General features: G+C 43.4%; 1 protein-coding gene across 1 annotated transcript; it reads left to right on the top strand.

Annotated features, from left to right (window-relative positions):
* The first annotated feature begins 9,292 nt into the window (after nucleotides 1-9,292).
* LOC143410402 (transmembrane 4 L6 family member 5-like) lies at nucleotides 9,293-15,925 on the top strand. The gene is made up of 5 exons (XM_076871253.1): nucleotides 9,293-9,463; nucleotides 14,643-14,723; nucleotides 15,241-15,377; nucleotides 15,611-15,791; nucleotides 15,871-15,925. Exons 1-5 carry the CDS (start codon nucleotides 9,293-9,295, stop codon nucleotides 15,883-15,885), a joined length of 585 nt encoding a protein of 194 aa, XP_076727368.1. The 3' UTR covers nucleotides 15,886-15,925.
* Nucleotides 15,926-16,759: the final 834 nt, after the last annotated feature.

The raw sequence follows: 16,759 nt of genomic DNA on the forward strand, positions 1-16,759 counted from the left end.
GAGACTCCATCTCAAAAACAAAACAAAATATGTATATACTTCCCTTTTTAGAGCAGTTTTAAGTTCAAAGGGAAAATTGCGGAAAGTACAGAGTTCCCACATATATTATGCCCTCACGCATGCACAACCTTCTCCATTATCAACATACTATACCACAGTGGAACATTTGTTACAATCAGTGGACCTATAATAACATCATTATCAGCCAAAGTCCATAGTTCGCATTAGAGTTCATTCTTGGGAGTTGTACATTTTATGAATTGGACAAATATATGACGAATCCACCATTATAATGTCATATAGAGTAATTTCAGTTCCCTAAAATAATCCTCTGTGTTCCGTCTATTCTTTCATCCCATCCCCCCATAATCCCTAGCAATACTGACATTTTCACTTCCTCCATAGTTTTGTATCTTCTGGAAGATCATATAGTTAGAGACATACAGTATGCAGCCTTTTCAGATTGACTTCTTTCACTCAGTATTGAAGGTCCCTCCATGTCTTTTCATGGCTTTATGGTTCATTTCTTTTCTTCCCCCCAGTACTGGGAATTGAACCCAGGTCCTCACACATGCTAGGCAAGCACTCTACCACTCAGCTACATCCCCAACCCTCTACAATAAGTTTTGAAGTCAGTTTGTTCTTCTTTTTCAGTCTTGTGCTGTTTATTCTAGGTCTTTTGCCTCTCCATAAACTAGAATCAGTTTGTCAGTACCCACAAAAAACTTGTTGAGTTTTGATTGGGATTGTATTGAATACATAGATTAAGTTAAAAGAACTGTTATTTCAATAAGATTGAGCCCTCCTATCCATGAACCTGAAATATTTCTGTTTACTTAGATCTTCGATTTCTGCTGGGCACAGTGGCACACACCTGTTATCCCAGCAGCTCAGAAGGCTGAGGCAGGAGGATTGCAAATTCAAAGCCATCTTCAGCAACATAGTGAGGCTCTAAGCAATTTAATGAGACCCTGACTCAAAATAAAAAAATAAAAAAGAACTGGGGATGTGGCTCAATGGTTAAGCACCCCTGGGTTCAATCCCTGGTACCAAAAGAAAAAAAGAAAAGTTCTTCTATTTCTTTCTTTGGAGTTCTGGAGGCTTCTTCTTATAGATATTATACATATTTTGTTAGATCAGATTTATATTTAATTACAGTCAAATAACACATAACAATGTTTTAGTCAATGATAGATAGCATCTATGATGGTGGTCCCATAAGATTTTATTGCCTAGTGATGTCACAGTCATTTTAGTTTGTGCAAAAAATACATCCTATGCTGTTCTTCCAATGACAAAATCGTTTAACAATGCATTTATTAGAACATAGCCCATGTTTAAGTGACATGTGATTGTATTTCACATGTCTAATGTGCTAGGAATGTACACACACACACACACATACACATTTAGTTAGAGCCATGGTGGTATAAGGCTATAGTCCCAGCTACTCAGGAGGCCGAGGCAGGAGGAACACTTGAGGCCAGCAGTTCAAGGCCAGCTTATGCAATGTAGCAAGACCCCATTTCAAAACAAAACAAAACAAAAATATATACATACACTTAATTTTTTAACAGCAGAGCTAATGTAAATGGTATTGTGCCTCTTGAAGACATTTCAAACAGCATCTTAACTCAAGAAGTACAAAATCAATAGGATACATAATTCAGTTACATTGATAACAATACAAACAAACTATGATCAACTTCTCACAAATGTAGGTAAAATATACAATGTTTACAAGACCCAATCCATTGTATGATATATCCTCATGTCAGAGGTGTTAAAATGTACAAAAATGCTTGATATGGTTTAACATTTAAGGAATCAATACTGGCACTGACTCAATCTGATGGCATCCTTGTAACCAACTGTAGGTCCAAAATAACTACCACATTTCCCATTTTTTTATTGTCAGTTTACATCCTATATGAAAGCAAATCTAATTGTGTCTTTCAACCTGCCACACTTTATGGATTGCTGGCCTCTGTACATTAGTTAGGATGTAACTTTGGCTGCTTATAACAGATACCCAAATTAACAACATCTCAAACAAGATAGAAGTTTATTTCTTGCTCACAAAACAGTAAAGAGGCAAGTGGACCACAGTAGTAACAATGCTTGTGTTCCTCAAGGTCGTTCAGGTATCCAGGCTTCTTGGATGGTGTTCTTTCACCATCTCCAGAGGCTCCCTTCATCCACATGGTTCAAAGGGCTCAACTTCACACCTGTATTCTAGCCAAGAAGAAGGAAAATGTGAAGGCCTGCTTAATTCCTAGAGTGCAGCATCAAAGTCGAACACACCATTTCTACCCCTTCTTGTAGACCATAACTGTGGTCATAAAGCTCCAGTTAGCTGCATGGGAATCTGGCAAATATAATCTTTAGCCAAACAGTCATGTGCCTAGCTAAAAAGTCTATATCACTACATAAAAACAAAAGAATGGAGCTGGGTGTGGTGGCATGCACTTGTAGACCCAACTACTGGGAGGCTGGGGCAGGGGCGTCCCTAGAGCTCAGGAGGAGTTCAAGGTCAGACTGGGCAACACAGCCAGACCCCATCTCGAAACAAAGAAACATAAGAATGGTGCTGACTCACCACCTCTGTCATATACTGGGGCAGGTATGTGGTCTACTCAGCTGTAGCCAGGGATATAGGATCATGAATTTTAGACAGATTCCCTGGGAAGACACATTTATTGTGCCTCCCCACCATCCATTCCATACTTCTTCCTTCCTAATAGTTCCCCTAATTTCCTATCTTAGTGGTGAAGAACTCCTCCTGCTGTAGAGTGGTCCCTGAGTGACTTATGTCAATTAGCATGTTGACTTCAGCATGTTACCTGTTCACAGTGCTGGGTCAGAGACAGGCACTGAATCTGAACCAAGCAAAGGAGAAGTTTTCTGGGCAACAGAAAAAACTCCCTTTGTCTTTAGAGAAAGCCAAGAAGAAATTCCCTGGCTGCTGGTGGTGTAATGTGATGACACCTTTAATTTCTGAATCACACTGCAATCATGTTAGATCTACCTTTAGATGTTTTGATTACCCAAACCCAGTAAGTTCCCCTTTTGTTTCAGTGTGGGGTTGTTTGTCTTTTGTTTGTTTGTTTTTAGGACTGAACTGAATCCCTCTGGGGCTTCTCACATGCTAGGAAAGCACTTTACCACCCAACCCAGCAGAGAGATGGGTTTCCTGTTACCTGATAGTTCCTTAAAATAGACTCAGGTCATGGCAGGCAAGAAAAGATTGACATCTGGACACTCTTAATATCATTTTTAGAATTGAGATTATATATTCTGTCTTTAAAAGAACTTTTTGAGGGAAACTTATATCCAAGTCTGCAACCAGATTTATATAAATGGTTTAGACTTCCCCATTTGGGAGTTTTGATTTTACTTCATCTCCTGGTGAGTTAAAATAATTTCCCACAAAAGGAGAAGGAGATACAGTGATATTTCCAAATCCAGACATTCTCAGAAATGCAGTTCTGTTGTCCTTTACGCAAAGAGCCACATGATCGTACGACGCTAGGCATAAATTTGGACATGTACATACTAATTGAGTCATGACTTTTTTGTTTTTGACATAGCTATAGATAACACTCCTTGGTCTTGTGACATTTGGCATTACAGAGAAGTCTCTGGTCAGATCAACTTTTATCTTTTCTTGTTGTTGTTTTTATTGTACTGAAGATTGAAACTAGGGGTACTCTACTACTGAGTTATAATCCCTAGCCTTTTTATTTATTTTAAAATTTTTATTTATTAATTTATTTTGTGGTACTGAAGATCAAACCCAGGGCCTCATGTATGCTTGGCAAGTGCTCTAACACTGAGCTATGTCCTCTGGTCCATTTTATTTTTTATATTGAGGCAGGGTCTTGCTAAATTGTTGAGGCTGGCCTCAAATTTATAAACCTCCTGCCTCAGATTCCCAAGTAGCTGGACTACAAGTGTGCACCACCACATCTAGTTTAGTAGCACCTTTTCATCTTAGTCATTCTTTCTGGCTCTTACTGGAAGAATCCTAGTGATGTCACTGAAAACCTTCCTGAAAATTCTTCCAAATGCCACAGTAAATATTTTTTCAGTTGATCTGTCTCTTCCTTTCAGTCTTTGGGATGATGTGCTCTCCCCTTGTTTTGAAGAAAAAATTTCAGACCTCCTATAAAATGTCTTAAAACATTATTCACATTATTTCATCCATCCAGAGTTGCATAAAAATAATACAATGAGTACGTGTGGACCATCCTGCCAAACAAAATTAATTTTTTTTCTCTCATTACTTGTCCTCAAAAGAAGTACCAACTTGGGCTGGGGGATATGGCTCAGTGGTAGAGGGCTTGCCTAATATGTATGAGACCCTGACTTTAAAGACCCGTGTCCTACCATATTGCCAGGTATGGTGATGCACATCTGAAATCCCAGCAACTTGGGAAGGAGGCTGAGACAGGAGATTGCAAGTTTGAGACCTCAGCAACTTAGTGAGGCTTTAAGCAACTTTAGAAGACCTTGATCTCAAAAAAAATTTTTTTTTTTAAAGTTCTGGGGGGAAAAACAAAAAGCTCAGTGGTTAAATGGTCCTACTTCAATCATCAACTCAAAAAAAAAAAATGTACCTCTCTCAGACTCATTAGTGATCAACTTGTGTGTTGATTGCAAATAAGTTGCCTGCTCATGGCCTGCTCTTAGTCCATCAGGTCCAAAGGCCAAATTCCCTTTTCAGGTCTATATTGGGAAAGCCCACTATTCAGGACAGGACAGTTTTTCTAGTAGTTCGACATTAGTTCTGGTGACCCTGCTCTACCTTCAACATCATCACTACCACCCGCTGCCCCAGACCCAGATTCTCCATCTCTGCCTCCTCCCGGTCCTCAGGCTCCTTCCTCCCGCAGTCTTCCTGAATGGCACCTCTCTACTCAATTCTCTTGCTGTACCTTCTGATCATTTGTGGTTTTTGTTTCCTCATGGCTTCTTCTCACTGCCTTCCTTCATACATTTTTCAGTTTGGGGGACTCCCTCTTCTCTGTCTCTCTCAGATTGTCTCAAAGACATATTTCCCATGAGTGAAGATCCGTTTAGTTATTTAGACCATAATAGGGTCTGTTTGAGGACAAGTAATGAGAGAAAAAATTAATTGTGTTTGGCAGGATGGTCCACATGGTCTCATTATATTATTTTTATAGGATCATGCACACAGGGTACCTCTGTTCAGCAGGGCTCTCACCTTCATCCATCTCCTAAGTCTCTGGCTACATGCTTGCCTGCCTGTGGATCAGCTACTAGTTTGTGACACAGTCAGCTATGGCCTGTATAATCAGGTTTGTGCTAGGCAGCTATTGCCATAAAAGGAAAACTACCAGGTCTTAGTAGCATACAAACATAGGCATTTATTTCACTTATCCGTGCATGGATTGGTTGGAGGTGGGTTGATCTTGGCTGGGATCCAACCTGGACCTTTTCCTTGAATCTTGCACTTTGTTTTTATCAGTGGGTTAACTCAGGTATGTTCTTCTCATGGCCATGATAGTGGCAAGTGGCAACTCATAATACCTCTTCAGGCCTAGGCTCAAAACCAGTATCTTGTTGATTATGCCTACTCTACTTTCTGTCCATATAGTGGGAGGTATATTCTACCTCTTTCTGAGTTGACAGTGGGCAGGGGAACAACTAAATTTTTTAGCAAAGGACATGGATTCAGGGAAGTTGGAGGACTTGCAATGAACAGTTCCATTTTTACTACAGATCACATGGTCATATGGCTCCAGGGATGATGAAACATCTGTATAGAACCCTTCAAAGGAGGCTGTGGAATGAGAGTCTGAAGTTTCTCAGGGAGACACAAGTTAAAGGATACTATTTCAATATTTAAAAGTAACCACTGGGGCTGGGGATATAGCTCTGTAGTAGAGCACTTACCTAGCCCTGGGTTCAATCCTCAGAAACACATTCACACACACACACACACACACACACACACACACACACCACTCACAAGTGATAATAATAATAAATAAAAATAACTGCTATTCAGATTTTAAATAGGTTTTCTAAAACACAGGAGAAAGTAAAAACTTTAAAGAAATAGAATAGAAGATATCAGAAGCAGCATGGAAATATTTTGAAAGCATTAAACAAGCCAACATAAGCAAATCCAAATATCAGTTACCACAATAATTGCCTATGAGTCAGAGGCAACCTGTTGGGGAAAGTTCAAAGTATTTTCTTTTTTCAGGCATCCTGTCATTCAAGAGGACAATTCTTCATAGCTTTTTTTCCACCCAGCTTCTCTGTCTTAACAAACAGCAAAGATTCCCCTCAGATTCTGGCATTCAGGTTAGCAGTAACTTTTCTCCACCATTCATGTCTCTCTAGTGTTTTGAGTGGGCCTTTGGGAGATGCTATATCAAAAGTCCCCAACTGGCTCCCACTTTCCTTGTGGTACCGCTTTTTAATGCATGCCCTGTGAAGTTCTGTGGTGCTTAGTGCTACCCTCATTTTTGCCATGGGCACTACCATTTCCTACTTAGGTGTAGGCTACTTCTGTCGGGGGCTGCACATTCTTATTTGTGTCTGAGACTAAGCTGGGTCTTGGTCCTAAACTGAGAATCCCCATATCTCTACCACAGGCTTGAATGAATCCAAGGTTTGATGAATTAAATCTCTGTATCAAAAACTATTTTTTACATTGTAGCTGACCTAAACACAACCCAAACCAGTTCACATCATCAAAAGGTTCCAAGGACTACCAGGCACAGTGGCTCACGCCTATAATTCCAGTAGCTCAGGCATGAGGATGGTGAGTTCAAAGTCAGTCTTTGCAACTTAGCTAGGCCATAAGCAACTCGGAAGTCCCTATCTCTAAATAAAATACAAAAAAATGGGGGCTGGGGTTGTGGCTCAGCGGTAGAGCACTCATTTTGCAAGTGTGAGACCCTGGGTTCTATCCTCAGCACCACATAAAAATAAATAAACAAAATAAAGATATTGTGTCCATGTATGTTGTAGTAATTCACTTGCAGGTCAGCATGGGAAAAGAAAGAAGAAGAAGAAGCATAGAAAGCGAAGCAGCAGCAGAAAAAAAAAGTCCTTTATTGTGTACAAGCAATCTTTTTATAGTATTGTGAACAAAGAAGGCAGCCTTCCAACATCAATAAATCAGGTCTTTCAGCTAATTAAACATAGCATACAGAAGTTTTACTTTCTAATCAGAAGTGACCCGCTTCTCATGGCGAATCTACTTTCGGCCCGGAGTATGTTGAGCTCTGCTCTTTGTTAAGAACAGATAATAAAATTTTTCTCAGCGCTCTCCTAGCCCACTTGGCAGAACATCCCGTTTGCAGGCAAGTCCTCCCAAGGACAGCAGACACCTCGTTTTCAAGCATGTCCGCTGTTACCTATCTATACCTTGACAGAATATCCCGTTTGCAGGCAGACTCCATCAAGGACAGTAATAGTAACACAGTCACATCTGATTCTCTACACATGTATAACTAAAAAAAAAAAAAAAAAGACTAGAGATGTGGTTCAGTGGTTAAGCACCCCTTAGTTCAATCCCCAGTACAAAAAAATAAAAAAAAAATGGTTTCAAGAGTAATCAGGCTTCAGACATGGCTGGTCTGCAGATTCAAATGAAGTGATTACACCTCACTCTACCTCTCAATTGTTCTTTCCTCTGGATTGACTTCCTGTGCAAACAAACAGGCCCTTCCTTCCTCATGGTGAAAACAGGCCACCAGCAACCTCAGTGCCTCAAAAAAAATTTTTTTTTCTTTGAACAACACCACAAATGAATTTAAAGATGGATTCTTCACAGAACTGGCTTGGATTGTACAGCAATCATTGAGTCAAACGTTGAGGCCAGAGGATGGAATGTTCTAATGTGATGGCAAAACCAGACCTGGCTGAGAAATGAGATTATGAAAACATTACGGTCAGAAACCAATGCCTGGGGAAAGGGTCAGTTCCTCTCCCCTCTCTCAGCATTTCTCCAGGAAGCCTAATTAACCAGGGGTCAATACCTTTTGGATTGTAAATAACTGCCCTGGAAGTCCTACTACTTCCTCTTGAAATATAACAGATGCCTGTGAAAAGAGCCATTTCTTCTAATCTGTTTCTGTAACCATGCTTGATGTTAGAGACCCTGCACACAGCCTTCAGCCACATAGATTAGGAATTTTTTTTTTTTTTTTTTGAGAGAGAGAGAGAGTTTTTAATACTTATTTTTTTAGTTTTCAGTGGACACAACATCTTTATTTTATTTTTAATGTGGTGCTGAGGATCAAACCCAGCGCCCCGTGCATGCCAGGCAAGTGCATTACAGCTTGAGCCACATCCCTAGCCCCAAGGAATGTTTTTTTAAAAGAGGAAAAAAGTCCCAAAGATAAGAGGGATTTAAAATGATGCCAAATAACCACAATAATATAACCACAATAACCAAATAACCACAATCAGTTAAATTTCTTAGCAAAGGACATGGATACCGGGAAGTTGGAGGCCTTGTTTAAAAAAAAAAAAAAAAAAAAAAAAAAAAAAAAAAAAAACCTGTGGACCAGGGCTCAGAATTTGTTTTCCTCTGGGTGCACTGGCGTAAAAATAAAGTTTGGAGTTCTCCTTGACTCCCAGTGCTGCTTGCTGCTTCTCCATCAGTCTGTTTCCTGCAACACTAACAAATCAGGCCTCAATCTCAAGTTCACCTGAGAAATAGGTAGTAGTTGCAAAAGGAGACGGGATCAAAAAACAAATGTAAAAAGTATGAAATAAAAAGACAACTGAAGCCTATCATCTTTTTCATTTCTTTCTAGGAGGAACACTGACTGTGTGACAGATGGAAATGATGAGGCCACTGTACACCTCCTTGTGCTGCCTACTTTACAAAATACCTCCCTTGTCCTAAGGAATCCTTACAGCCTGCTCAGGAGAAAAGTGGTATATCACTCTACCCTTTATAGAGATGAGGCAATTGTGACTTAAAGACATGAGATGGCTTGGTCAAGTCTTCAAACAGGTTAAGGAATCAAAGGACTACAGAGAGGTGTGCTCAGAAATAGAAGAAACTGATGCCAGGCAACTTCCAAAGGTGTGACTGCTTCCCCCAACTGCTCCATCATTACCTTCTCTCCGTCACCTCACCAGCTGCAGCCCCAAAGCCTCCACCTCCTCAGGGCCTCTCTCCCTTATCATCCTAATCCTGCCAGTTTCTACCACACCTCTTCTCTGACCTTTGCTCACGCTCCAGCCTGTTTTCCTTTGGACCCAGGAACCTCCGGCTCACTTTCACTCACTGCCCGCCATGTGCACGGGGAAATGTTCCCGCTGTGTGGGGCTCTCTCTAATATCTCTTTCCCTAGTCTGTATTGTGGCCAATGCTCTCCTATTGGTGCCTGATGGGAAGACCTGGAGCACTAACCAACTCAGCTTGCAAGTCTTGCTCATGGCTGGCTTCATCGGCGGGGGATTGATGGTGAGAATAAAGCATAAGCCAGTGGTCAGGGGCCTGGGCATCCCTGTAAGGGGTTCTGAGTGGGAATCAAGGGGAGAGGGAAAAGGATGGTGCTCCAGAGGGGATGGCAAGTGCTTGGTGGGGACAAGGAATGCACCCAATCCTCCCCCTACACACTCAGCACTCTGTAGATAGCCCTAGAGGAGCCCCCAAAGACCTGAGCTGAATGCCTGAAGGGAAGGGGAAGGAAGGGAGGGGAGGCTCAAGTCTCTAAAGAGCTTCCCTTCTGGGTCAAAGCATGTCCCACCTGACCCTTCCTGCCTCTGCAGCTGAGCAGATGTTGGAGACCCCTCACCACAAGGGTAGAACAAGAAGGAGCAGCTAGTTGTGTGGGAGGTTATCAGGACAGGGTAATAATAGGTATGAGGGGTACAGCCAAAAGGTCTGGAGTCAGGCAGCGATGTCACCCATCAGTCACAATACCTCTCAGCTCAGTGCTGTCCTTCCCTCCTCCACATCCACTCACTCTCAGCCCACATTCTGGATGCTCACTCTGTGCTGGGTGCTAAGGATCAACTCAGAAGCAGGTCAGTAGGGCAGAGAAGTTGCCCCCAAGGCTTCCTGGAGATGAGGACCTGCTGGGAGAAGTGGAGGAAGAGGGGACACCGGCTTCCTGGATCTACTCCTCTAAGTCTTTCCTCATTTAGGGGAAGTTTTAGATGGTCAACTAGTGTCATATTTTTTGGGGTAAAGATGAGAGATCTACCCAGCATAGGTTTCCTCTTTCCAGGACTGCTGACAGACATCATTCTCTAGAAGGGGTCTCACCTCATCCCTTTTCCAGGTCACACCTCTATTAGCTAAGTGGGATACCTCTCCTTTACCTAGCAACTCCCTCTTACCTTCTGAGGTCCCTTCTACTCCCCATCTGTTGCATGGATTTATGGCTGTTGGACTCTACTCCAGCTCTCTGATCTGAACTCTCTCTCTGAGATGTCACAGTCCCCCAGGTCTACACACTTGCTCAGTGTCACATCATGTCCCTTCTCCACCTAAACTACCCTCCACTTCTCCACCCAGCCTAACTACTCTTCTTCAGGGGTGATCTCCAAGGATGTGCTTCCAATAGTCTCATTCAAAGCTGCCCTAGGTTGTTGGAAGGAAGGAAGGAAGGAAGGAAGGAAGGAAGGAAGGAAGGAAGGAAGCGTGGAAAAGCAAGCTATCACAAAGAGTTCCTAGGGAAGAAGTTGGGGATTTCTATGTTTTGCTTTTCTTTTTTGGGGGGCGGGGGTGGGGGAGCATGCACTGGGAATAAGTTACTCCCAGGAAGTACCACATGATGCCATAGGGACATAGACAAGATCTCTACTCCCCTTGAAGCTTCTGTTCCTTTGTGGGTCAAATGGTATCAAGGAAGCAAGACCAGAAGCCCCATGAGAGCAAGGACTGCTGTTCTGTTGATTGCTGTGTGCCTGGTGCCTAGACCAGTGCCTTCACCCAACAGGAACTGTGTTAATAGTCACTGAATGAAGGAAGTAGTCTGCAAGATGATTTCAGACAGGAGTGGGTGCCATCAAAAATAAAAATATATAGGGCTGGAGGTATAGCTCAGAGGTAGAGCACTTACTTAGCATGTGTGAGACACTGGGTTTGATCGCCAGCACTACTGCAAAGAAGAGAGAGCAAGACAAAGGGAGGGAGTCAGGGAGGGAGAGAGAATACACACACACACACAGAGAAAGAAACAGAGAGGAGGAGACAACAAGCTAACCAGGCATGGTAGACATGCCTACAATACCACTTACTCAGAAGGAAGGTAATGCCAGGTGCAGTGACACATACCTGTAATCCCAGATACTCAGGAGGCTGAGGCAGGAGGATCCAAGTTTGAGACCAGCCTGGGAAATAAAAAAATTTAAAAAGGACTGGGATAGGCCTCAGTGGAGAGTGTCATTGGGTACAATTGCCAGTACCACAAGGAGAGAGAGAGAGAGAGAGAGAGAGAGAGAGAGAGAGAGAGAGAGAGAGAGAGCACACAGTGCATGCCGTGCTGTGGATGTAGCTCGGTGGCACAATGCCCTGGGTTGTTGGAAGGAACGAAGGAAGGAAGGAAGGAAGGAAGGAAGGAAGGAAGGAAGGAAGGAAGGAAGGAAGAAAAAGCAAGTTATCATGAAGAAAAAAGCAAGTTATCATTAAGAGCTCCTAGGGAATAAGTTGGAGATTTTTGTTTGGGGTTTTTTTTTGGGGGGGGCAGTTGTTTGTGGGGGACCCACAATCACTGGGGATTGAACTCAGGGGTTGTGAATGCTAAGTACATGCCCTACATCCCCAACCCCAGCTCAGTGAATTTTTACTAAGTGGACATATCCACATACCCAGCACCCAGATCAAAAAACTGTTAATTCACGCACCTATAGTCCCAGCTACCCAGGAGGCTAAAGCAGGAGGATCTTGAGGCTGAGACTAGGAGTTTCAAGTCAACTTGGATAAAATGGCAAAACCCCATCTCATAAAACAAGTGAGTAAAAAAATATACAGGTCATTATTACCAGAATCCTTCACATGCCTCTCACCAGGTACTACCCCCACCAACAAGGGTAACCATTATTCTGTCTTCTAACCCCAGAAACTACTTTGACCTCTTCAGTAATATATTTGAAATGAAATCATACACTATGTGTTCTTTTGTGCCTGGCTTCTTTAGCATAATGTTTGTGAGAGCCATCTATGTTACTTTGTGTAGCTCAAGTTTTTAATTTCTTATGCATTCTGTCATGTGAACATACTTCAATTTAAATTACACTCTATTGTTGGTTCAATTTAAATTACACTCTACATTTGGGCAGTTCCCAGTTTGGGTTTTTTGCAAATAATTCTGACATCATCCTTCCGGTAAGTGCCTTAGGTGAACATATGTGTTTATTTCCATTGTTACTCTTAGAAGTAACACTGCTGACTCTTAAGGTTTGCAAATAGTCAGTGCTAACACTGGCAAATAGTTTGCTGGAGTTTTTGTATCAATTCATTCCTATCAGCACAGTGTGATGTGCTTCAATCACTGGACTGAAGTAGATCCCTCTGGCATTAGTGTGGAGAATTGATAGCAGGAGCTTAGCCATAGATGCAGAAAGATGAGACTAATGTCATGGAGGGATGACAGTATCTTGAAATAGGCCAGTGGCCAGGGTAATAGAGAAAAGTGAGCAGATTTGAGCTATAAACAGTGTTGCCTCCTGAATTTATGATGACAGTTCTCTTTTTATGAAGACAATTAGATGGCAGAGATGTTTACAAGTGAGGGAAGTTTAGACCACCAAAGGAAGCAAATACTTTGACCAAAAGTAATATTCTCAAACAGGTGGGGTCATTTGAAATGGGTAAATCTGGGTTGGGGCTGTAACTCAGTGGTAGAGCATTTGCCTAACATGGCAATGCCCTGGATTCGATTTCCAGAAAAACACACACACACACACACACACACACACACATATTAGTAAAACCAGAGACAATTCTAGTTTTCTTTGGATCCTGGAAACTCCCAGTAATTGACCTCACCAGAGAGGGTAAGAAATGGGGGTCAGCACTGACCCTGGATCTGCCAGGACATAGGAGGAGGGGAGTGAGAGTGCTGGTGGAAATTTGGTTCTACTCATTATTGCAAATAATCAATGCATTGGTGCTTCTCTGCGGTTGCTGGGGATGATAAAACAGAACTAAAACTCTCAGTCCCTTCCCTGCAAAAGAACAAAACGCTGCCTTGTATGGTGTATGCCAAACAAAACCAACAGGAAGGAAGGATCAAAACAGCCGATGAATTCCAGGGATGGGAGATGAACAAAGAACCTGGCCTGGGCTATGAAGACAATGACAAGGCTAAAGGCAGAGTGAGGAGCCTCAAAGGACTTGTCAGGATTCAGTATTGAGAGGATCCTCTGTGAAGGACTTCAGCAGAAAGAAAACCAACTGAAGAAGTCCCTGCTCCCGGTGATCAAACCCAGGAGCCCTTTCCCACTGAGCTACAACCCCAGCCCTTTATTTTCTATATTGAGATAAGGTCTCCATAAGTTGCCAAGGCTGGCCTTGAATTTGCATCCACCTGCCACAAGTGTGCACCACCCCACCCTGGCAAGACCAAGTTTAATCTGGTGGTGGCATGGAGGATGAAGTGTGCAATGGCATGGGGCAAGAGCTATGGGAATTTAGTAGGGAGTCCGAGGACATCTTCCTCATGGAACCTGATTAGGAACTGAATGGGGGAGAAAGACAAAGGACTGATAGATTCAGGAGCCATCGAAGGAAAACTCAAGAAGACGTGAGGTCTGGCTGGATGCAGAAGGATTAAAGTTTTCCATCATAGGTGACCTGATGGATGATATTTTTCAATCATGAGGATGAGGAAATCAAAGGAAGATTTATTTGGAAAATATTTTGAGGTCACCTGTGAGACTGAATCTGAGCTAAAACCAAGATATTTGAGTGAACACCTTCCTCAGGCAGTTGGGTTTGGATCTCCAGGCATGTGGAGGTGACTATTGGCAGAGGGAGTAGCTGATTTCCTGGGAGGGGATGGACTTTGTGAGAAAAGTCACAGGAAGAAAAAAGATTAGGGGCTGGATCTTAGGAAATCCCACAACCCACATCACAGCATTTGTGAACATACTCTACCATATCCTAGCTCACCAGACCTTCCAACACTACTACCTCTTCCCATTACTGAAGGCATTTATAGCTAAGGAGCATTTCCTCTAAAGCAGCCTTGACACCAGGCCCACCAGTTATCTCATTCAATCCTAAGCACAACACTGTGAGTGGGGTAGGCTTTACAAACCCATTTTACATTGGACAAAATTGAGACCCAAAGAAACTAATCAGTTCACGAGTGTGAGATAATGTGCGCCTGGCCCTCAACCCAGGGCCTCCTGATTCCCATTAAGAAAGGCAACTACTATGTGGCAAGATTTATGGGAACTGTTTAATATTGAACCCAACCTTCAAGGAAGCTACAATATGGACAGAGTTAGGATAGGCATATAAATAAAGTTTTGTTAAGATAGGCACACTCCAGGACAGGTAGAGATAAGATCTTCCTATAGTCCAAAGGGTTGAGGACACCATAGGCAGCTTCCATAGGAGGTGAAGACCTTGAGGATCTGGGCTGGGGTGGAGGGTTCACACTATCACACTGATCCTTGTCCCACAGGTGCTGTGTCCAGGAATCGCTGCGGTTCGGGCAGGGGGCAAGGGCTGTTGTGGAACAGGCTGCTGTGGGAATCGCTGCAGGGTGAGATCTAACTTAAAAAGAGAATTGGGCCGTGTGTGGTGGTGCACATCTGTAATCCCAGTGACTCTGGAGAATGAGGCAGGAGGATCTCAAGTTTGAGGACAGTCTCAGCAATTTAGCTGGATTCTGTCTCTTCAATAAGAAATAAGAAGGGCTGGGGATGTAGCTCAGTGGTAGAGTACTCCTGGGTTCAATCCCCAGTACCCCTTCTCCCCGCAAGAAAAAAGGATTTAGGATTAGTTCTCTCTCACAGGGCCACAGCATCCTCTGTAGAATTCCTTACCCTTATGAATTTCTGCTGGCACTTAGTTTTGCCTAACTCCAAGTCCTGGGTTTATAGGAAAATGTATTTTCAAGCATTCTTTTACAGGACTGCATCCCCAGCTCTGGGAATCTCTTCTTAACCTGGCTCCAGAGGAGTTTGGCCATGGGAGGGGGGGTGACAGAGCTAGGCACGGTGGGGCCACGAGTGGGGACGGGGTGGCCCTATTCAGCCCACCTTCCACACCCGGTCCAGATGCTGCGTTCTATCTTCTCCTCGGCCATTGGAACGCTTGGTGCCATCTACTGCCTTGGCGTGTCAGGAGCCGGCCTCCAAACTGGACCCAAATGCTTAGTGGATGACAAGTGGGACTACCATTTCCGAGAAACCGCGTAAGGCTTAGCCTGTGTTCGTGACCCCCAGTCTCTGCATTTCGCCGTTCCCATGCCCTCCCCAGGTGGGCGGGGAAACCTGGGTGCCACCGAGCTTCTGATTTCCCTCCACGTGGGTCTAACTAACCCTTTGCAAATCCCAATGGGCGCGTGTACGGGGATGGGGGTGGGGGAGGGGGAAGGAGGGGGCGCCACGTTATCTTCTTTACTCGCTTGACCCTACCTGTCCACAGAGGCGCTTACTTGTTCAACCGCACTCAATGGTATTTGTGCGAGGAGCCACCCAACGTGGTTCTCTGGAATTTGTCGCTCTTCTCGTTGCTGGTGGTTGTCTCGTGTCTGGAGATCGTGCTGTGTGGTATACAGCTGGTGAACGCTACTGTTGGTGTCATTTGTGGCGATTGCAGGAAAAAGGTGGGACAGCGTGAGATGGAGTTGTGGAGGGACCGGCTTGCTCCTGGCTACGTCCTCACTCACTTTCTCTTTTCCGCAGAGCTCAGCTCACTGAGACTCCACTGGCCGCCCGGTTATACTTACGTGCTCCTGGACCCCTGCCTGGCCCCCACAGTCCCTGGCTTGCCTAGAATAAATGGTTTTGAGTCCACCCCCAATCCTCCCCGCTCAGATAATGCCCTAAGCCAGCAGGAGTGTGTGAGAGTCTCCTGAGGATGGTGTTCTCCTGACCCTGTTTGCAGCCCCACCCCCCACCCACACACAAACCTGTTATTTTTTTTTTCAGTTACTGAGCTATTAAGTTGTGCAGGAAATACAGTGGTAAAGAAGGCCGATGATTTCTGTGCTCTCAAAAAACTTGACATTCCAGGGGTGGAAAATGAAATTTTTAAAAGAAAAGGATTATTTCCATTGCATGGTTGCTACGTTTTATTTGTTAATTTTATTATTGATTTATTTTCACTACTAGAGATTATTGAACCCAGGGCCTCACACATGCCGTGCAAGTGCTTTACCACACTATTGAGCTACATACACCCTCCATCCCTTTTTGTTTAATTTTGAGACAAGGACTCACTAAATTGCCAGGCTGGCTCAAACTGGTGATCCTCCTACCTCAGCCTCCAAGTTGCTGGGACACAGTATGCATCAATCACCACACCTACTTTACCAGCACCTTTTCATCTCAGCCATTCTTTCTGGCTCTTACTTGCAGAATCCTAGTAATGTCGCTGAAAACCTTCCTGAAAAATTCTTCCAAATCCCACAGTAAATATTTCTTCAGAGATCTGTCTCTTTCTTTTAGTCTTTGGGATGATGTGTTCTCCCCTTTTTTTGAAAAAAAATTCAGAACTCCTATAATGTTTTGAAACATTATTAACATTTCATTCACACTGAGTTGCATAAAAATAATGAGTACCTGTGGACCA

Source organism: Callospermophilus lateralis, chromosome 11 (genome assembly GCF_048772815.1).
Source record: "Callospermophilus lateralis isolate mCalLat2 chromosome 11, mCalLat2.hap1, whole genome shotgun sequence".
NCBI classification, from domain to species: Eukaryota; Metazoa; Chordata; class Mammalia; order Rodentia; family Sciuridae; genus Callospermophilus; species Callospermophilus lateralis.

What these genes read in the sequence shown, in the direction of transcription:
- LOC143410402 (XM_076871253.1), top strand. Translation starts at nt 9,293, where the DNA reads ATGTGCACGGGGAAATGTTCCCGCTGTGTGGGGCTCTCTCTAATATCT. An exon ending in GCTGTGGGAATCGCTGCAGG is followed by an intron (nt 14,724 to 15,240) that starts GTGAGATCTAAC and finishes CACCCGGTCCAG; the next exon opens with ATGCTGCGTTCTATCTTCTC. An exon ending in TACCATTTCCGAGAAACCGC is followed by an intron (nt 15,378 to 15,610) that starts GTAAGGCTTAGC and finishes ACCTGTCCACAG; the next exon opens with AGGCGCTTACTTGTTCAACC.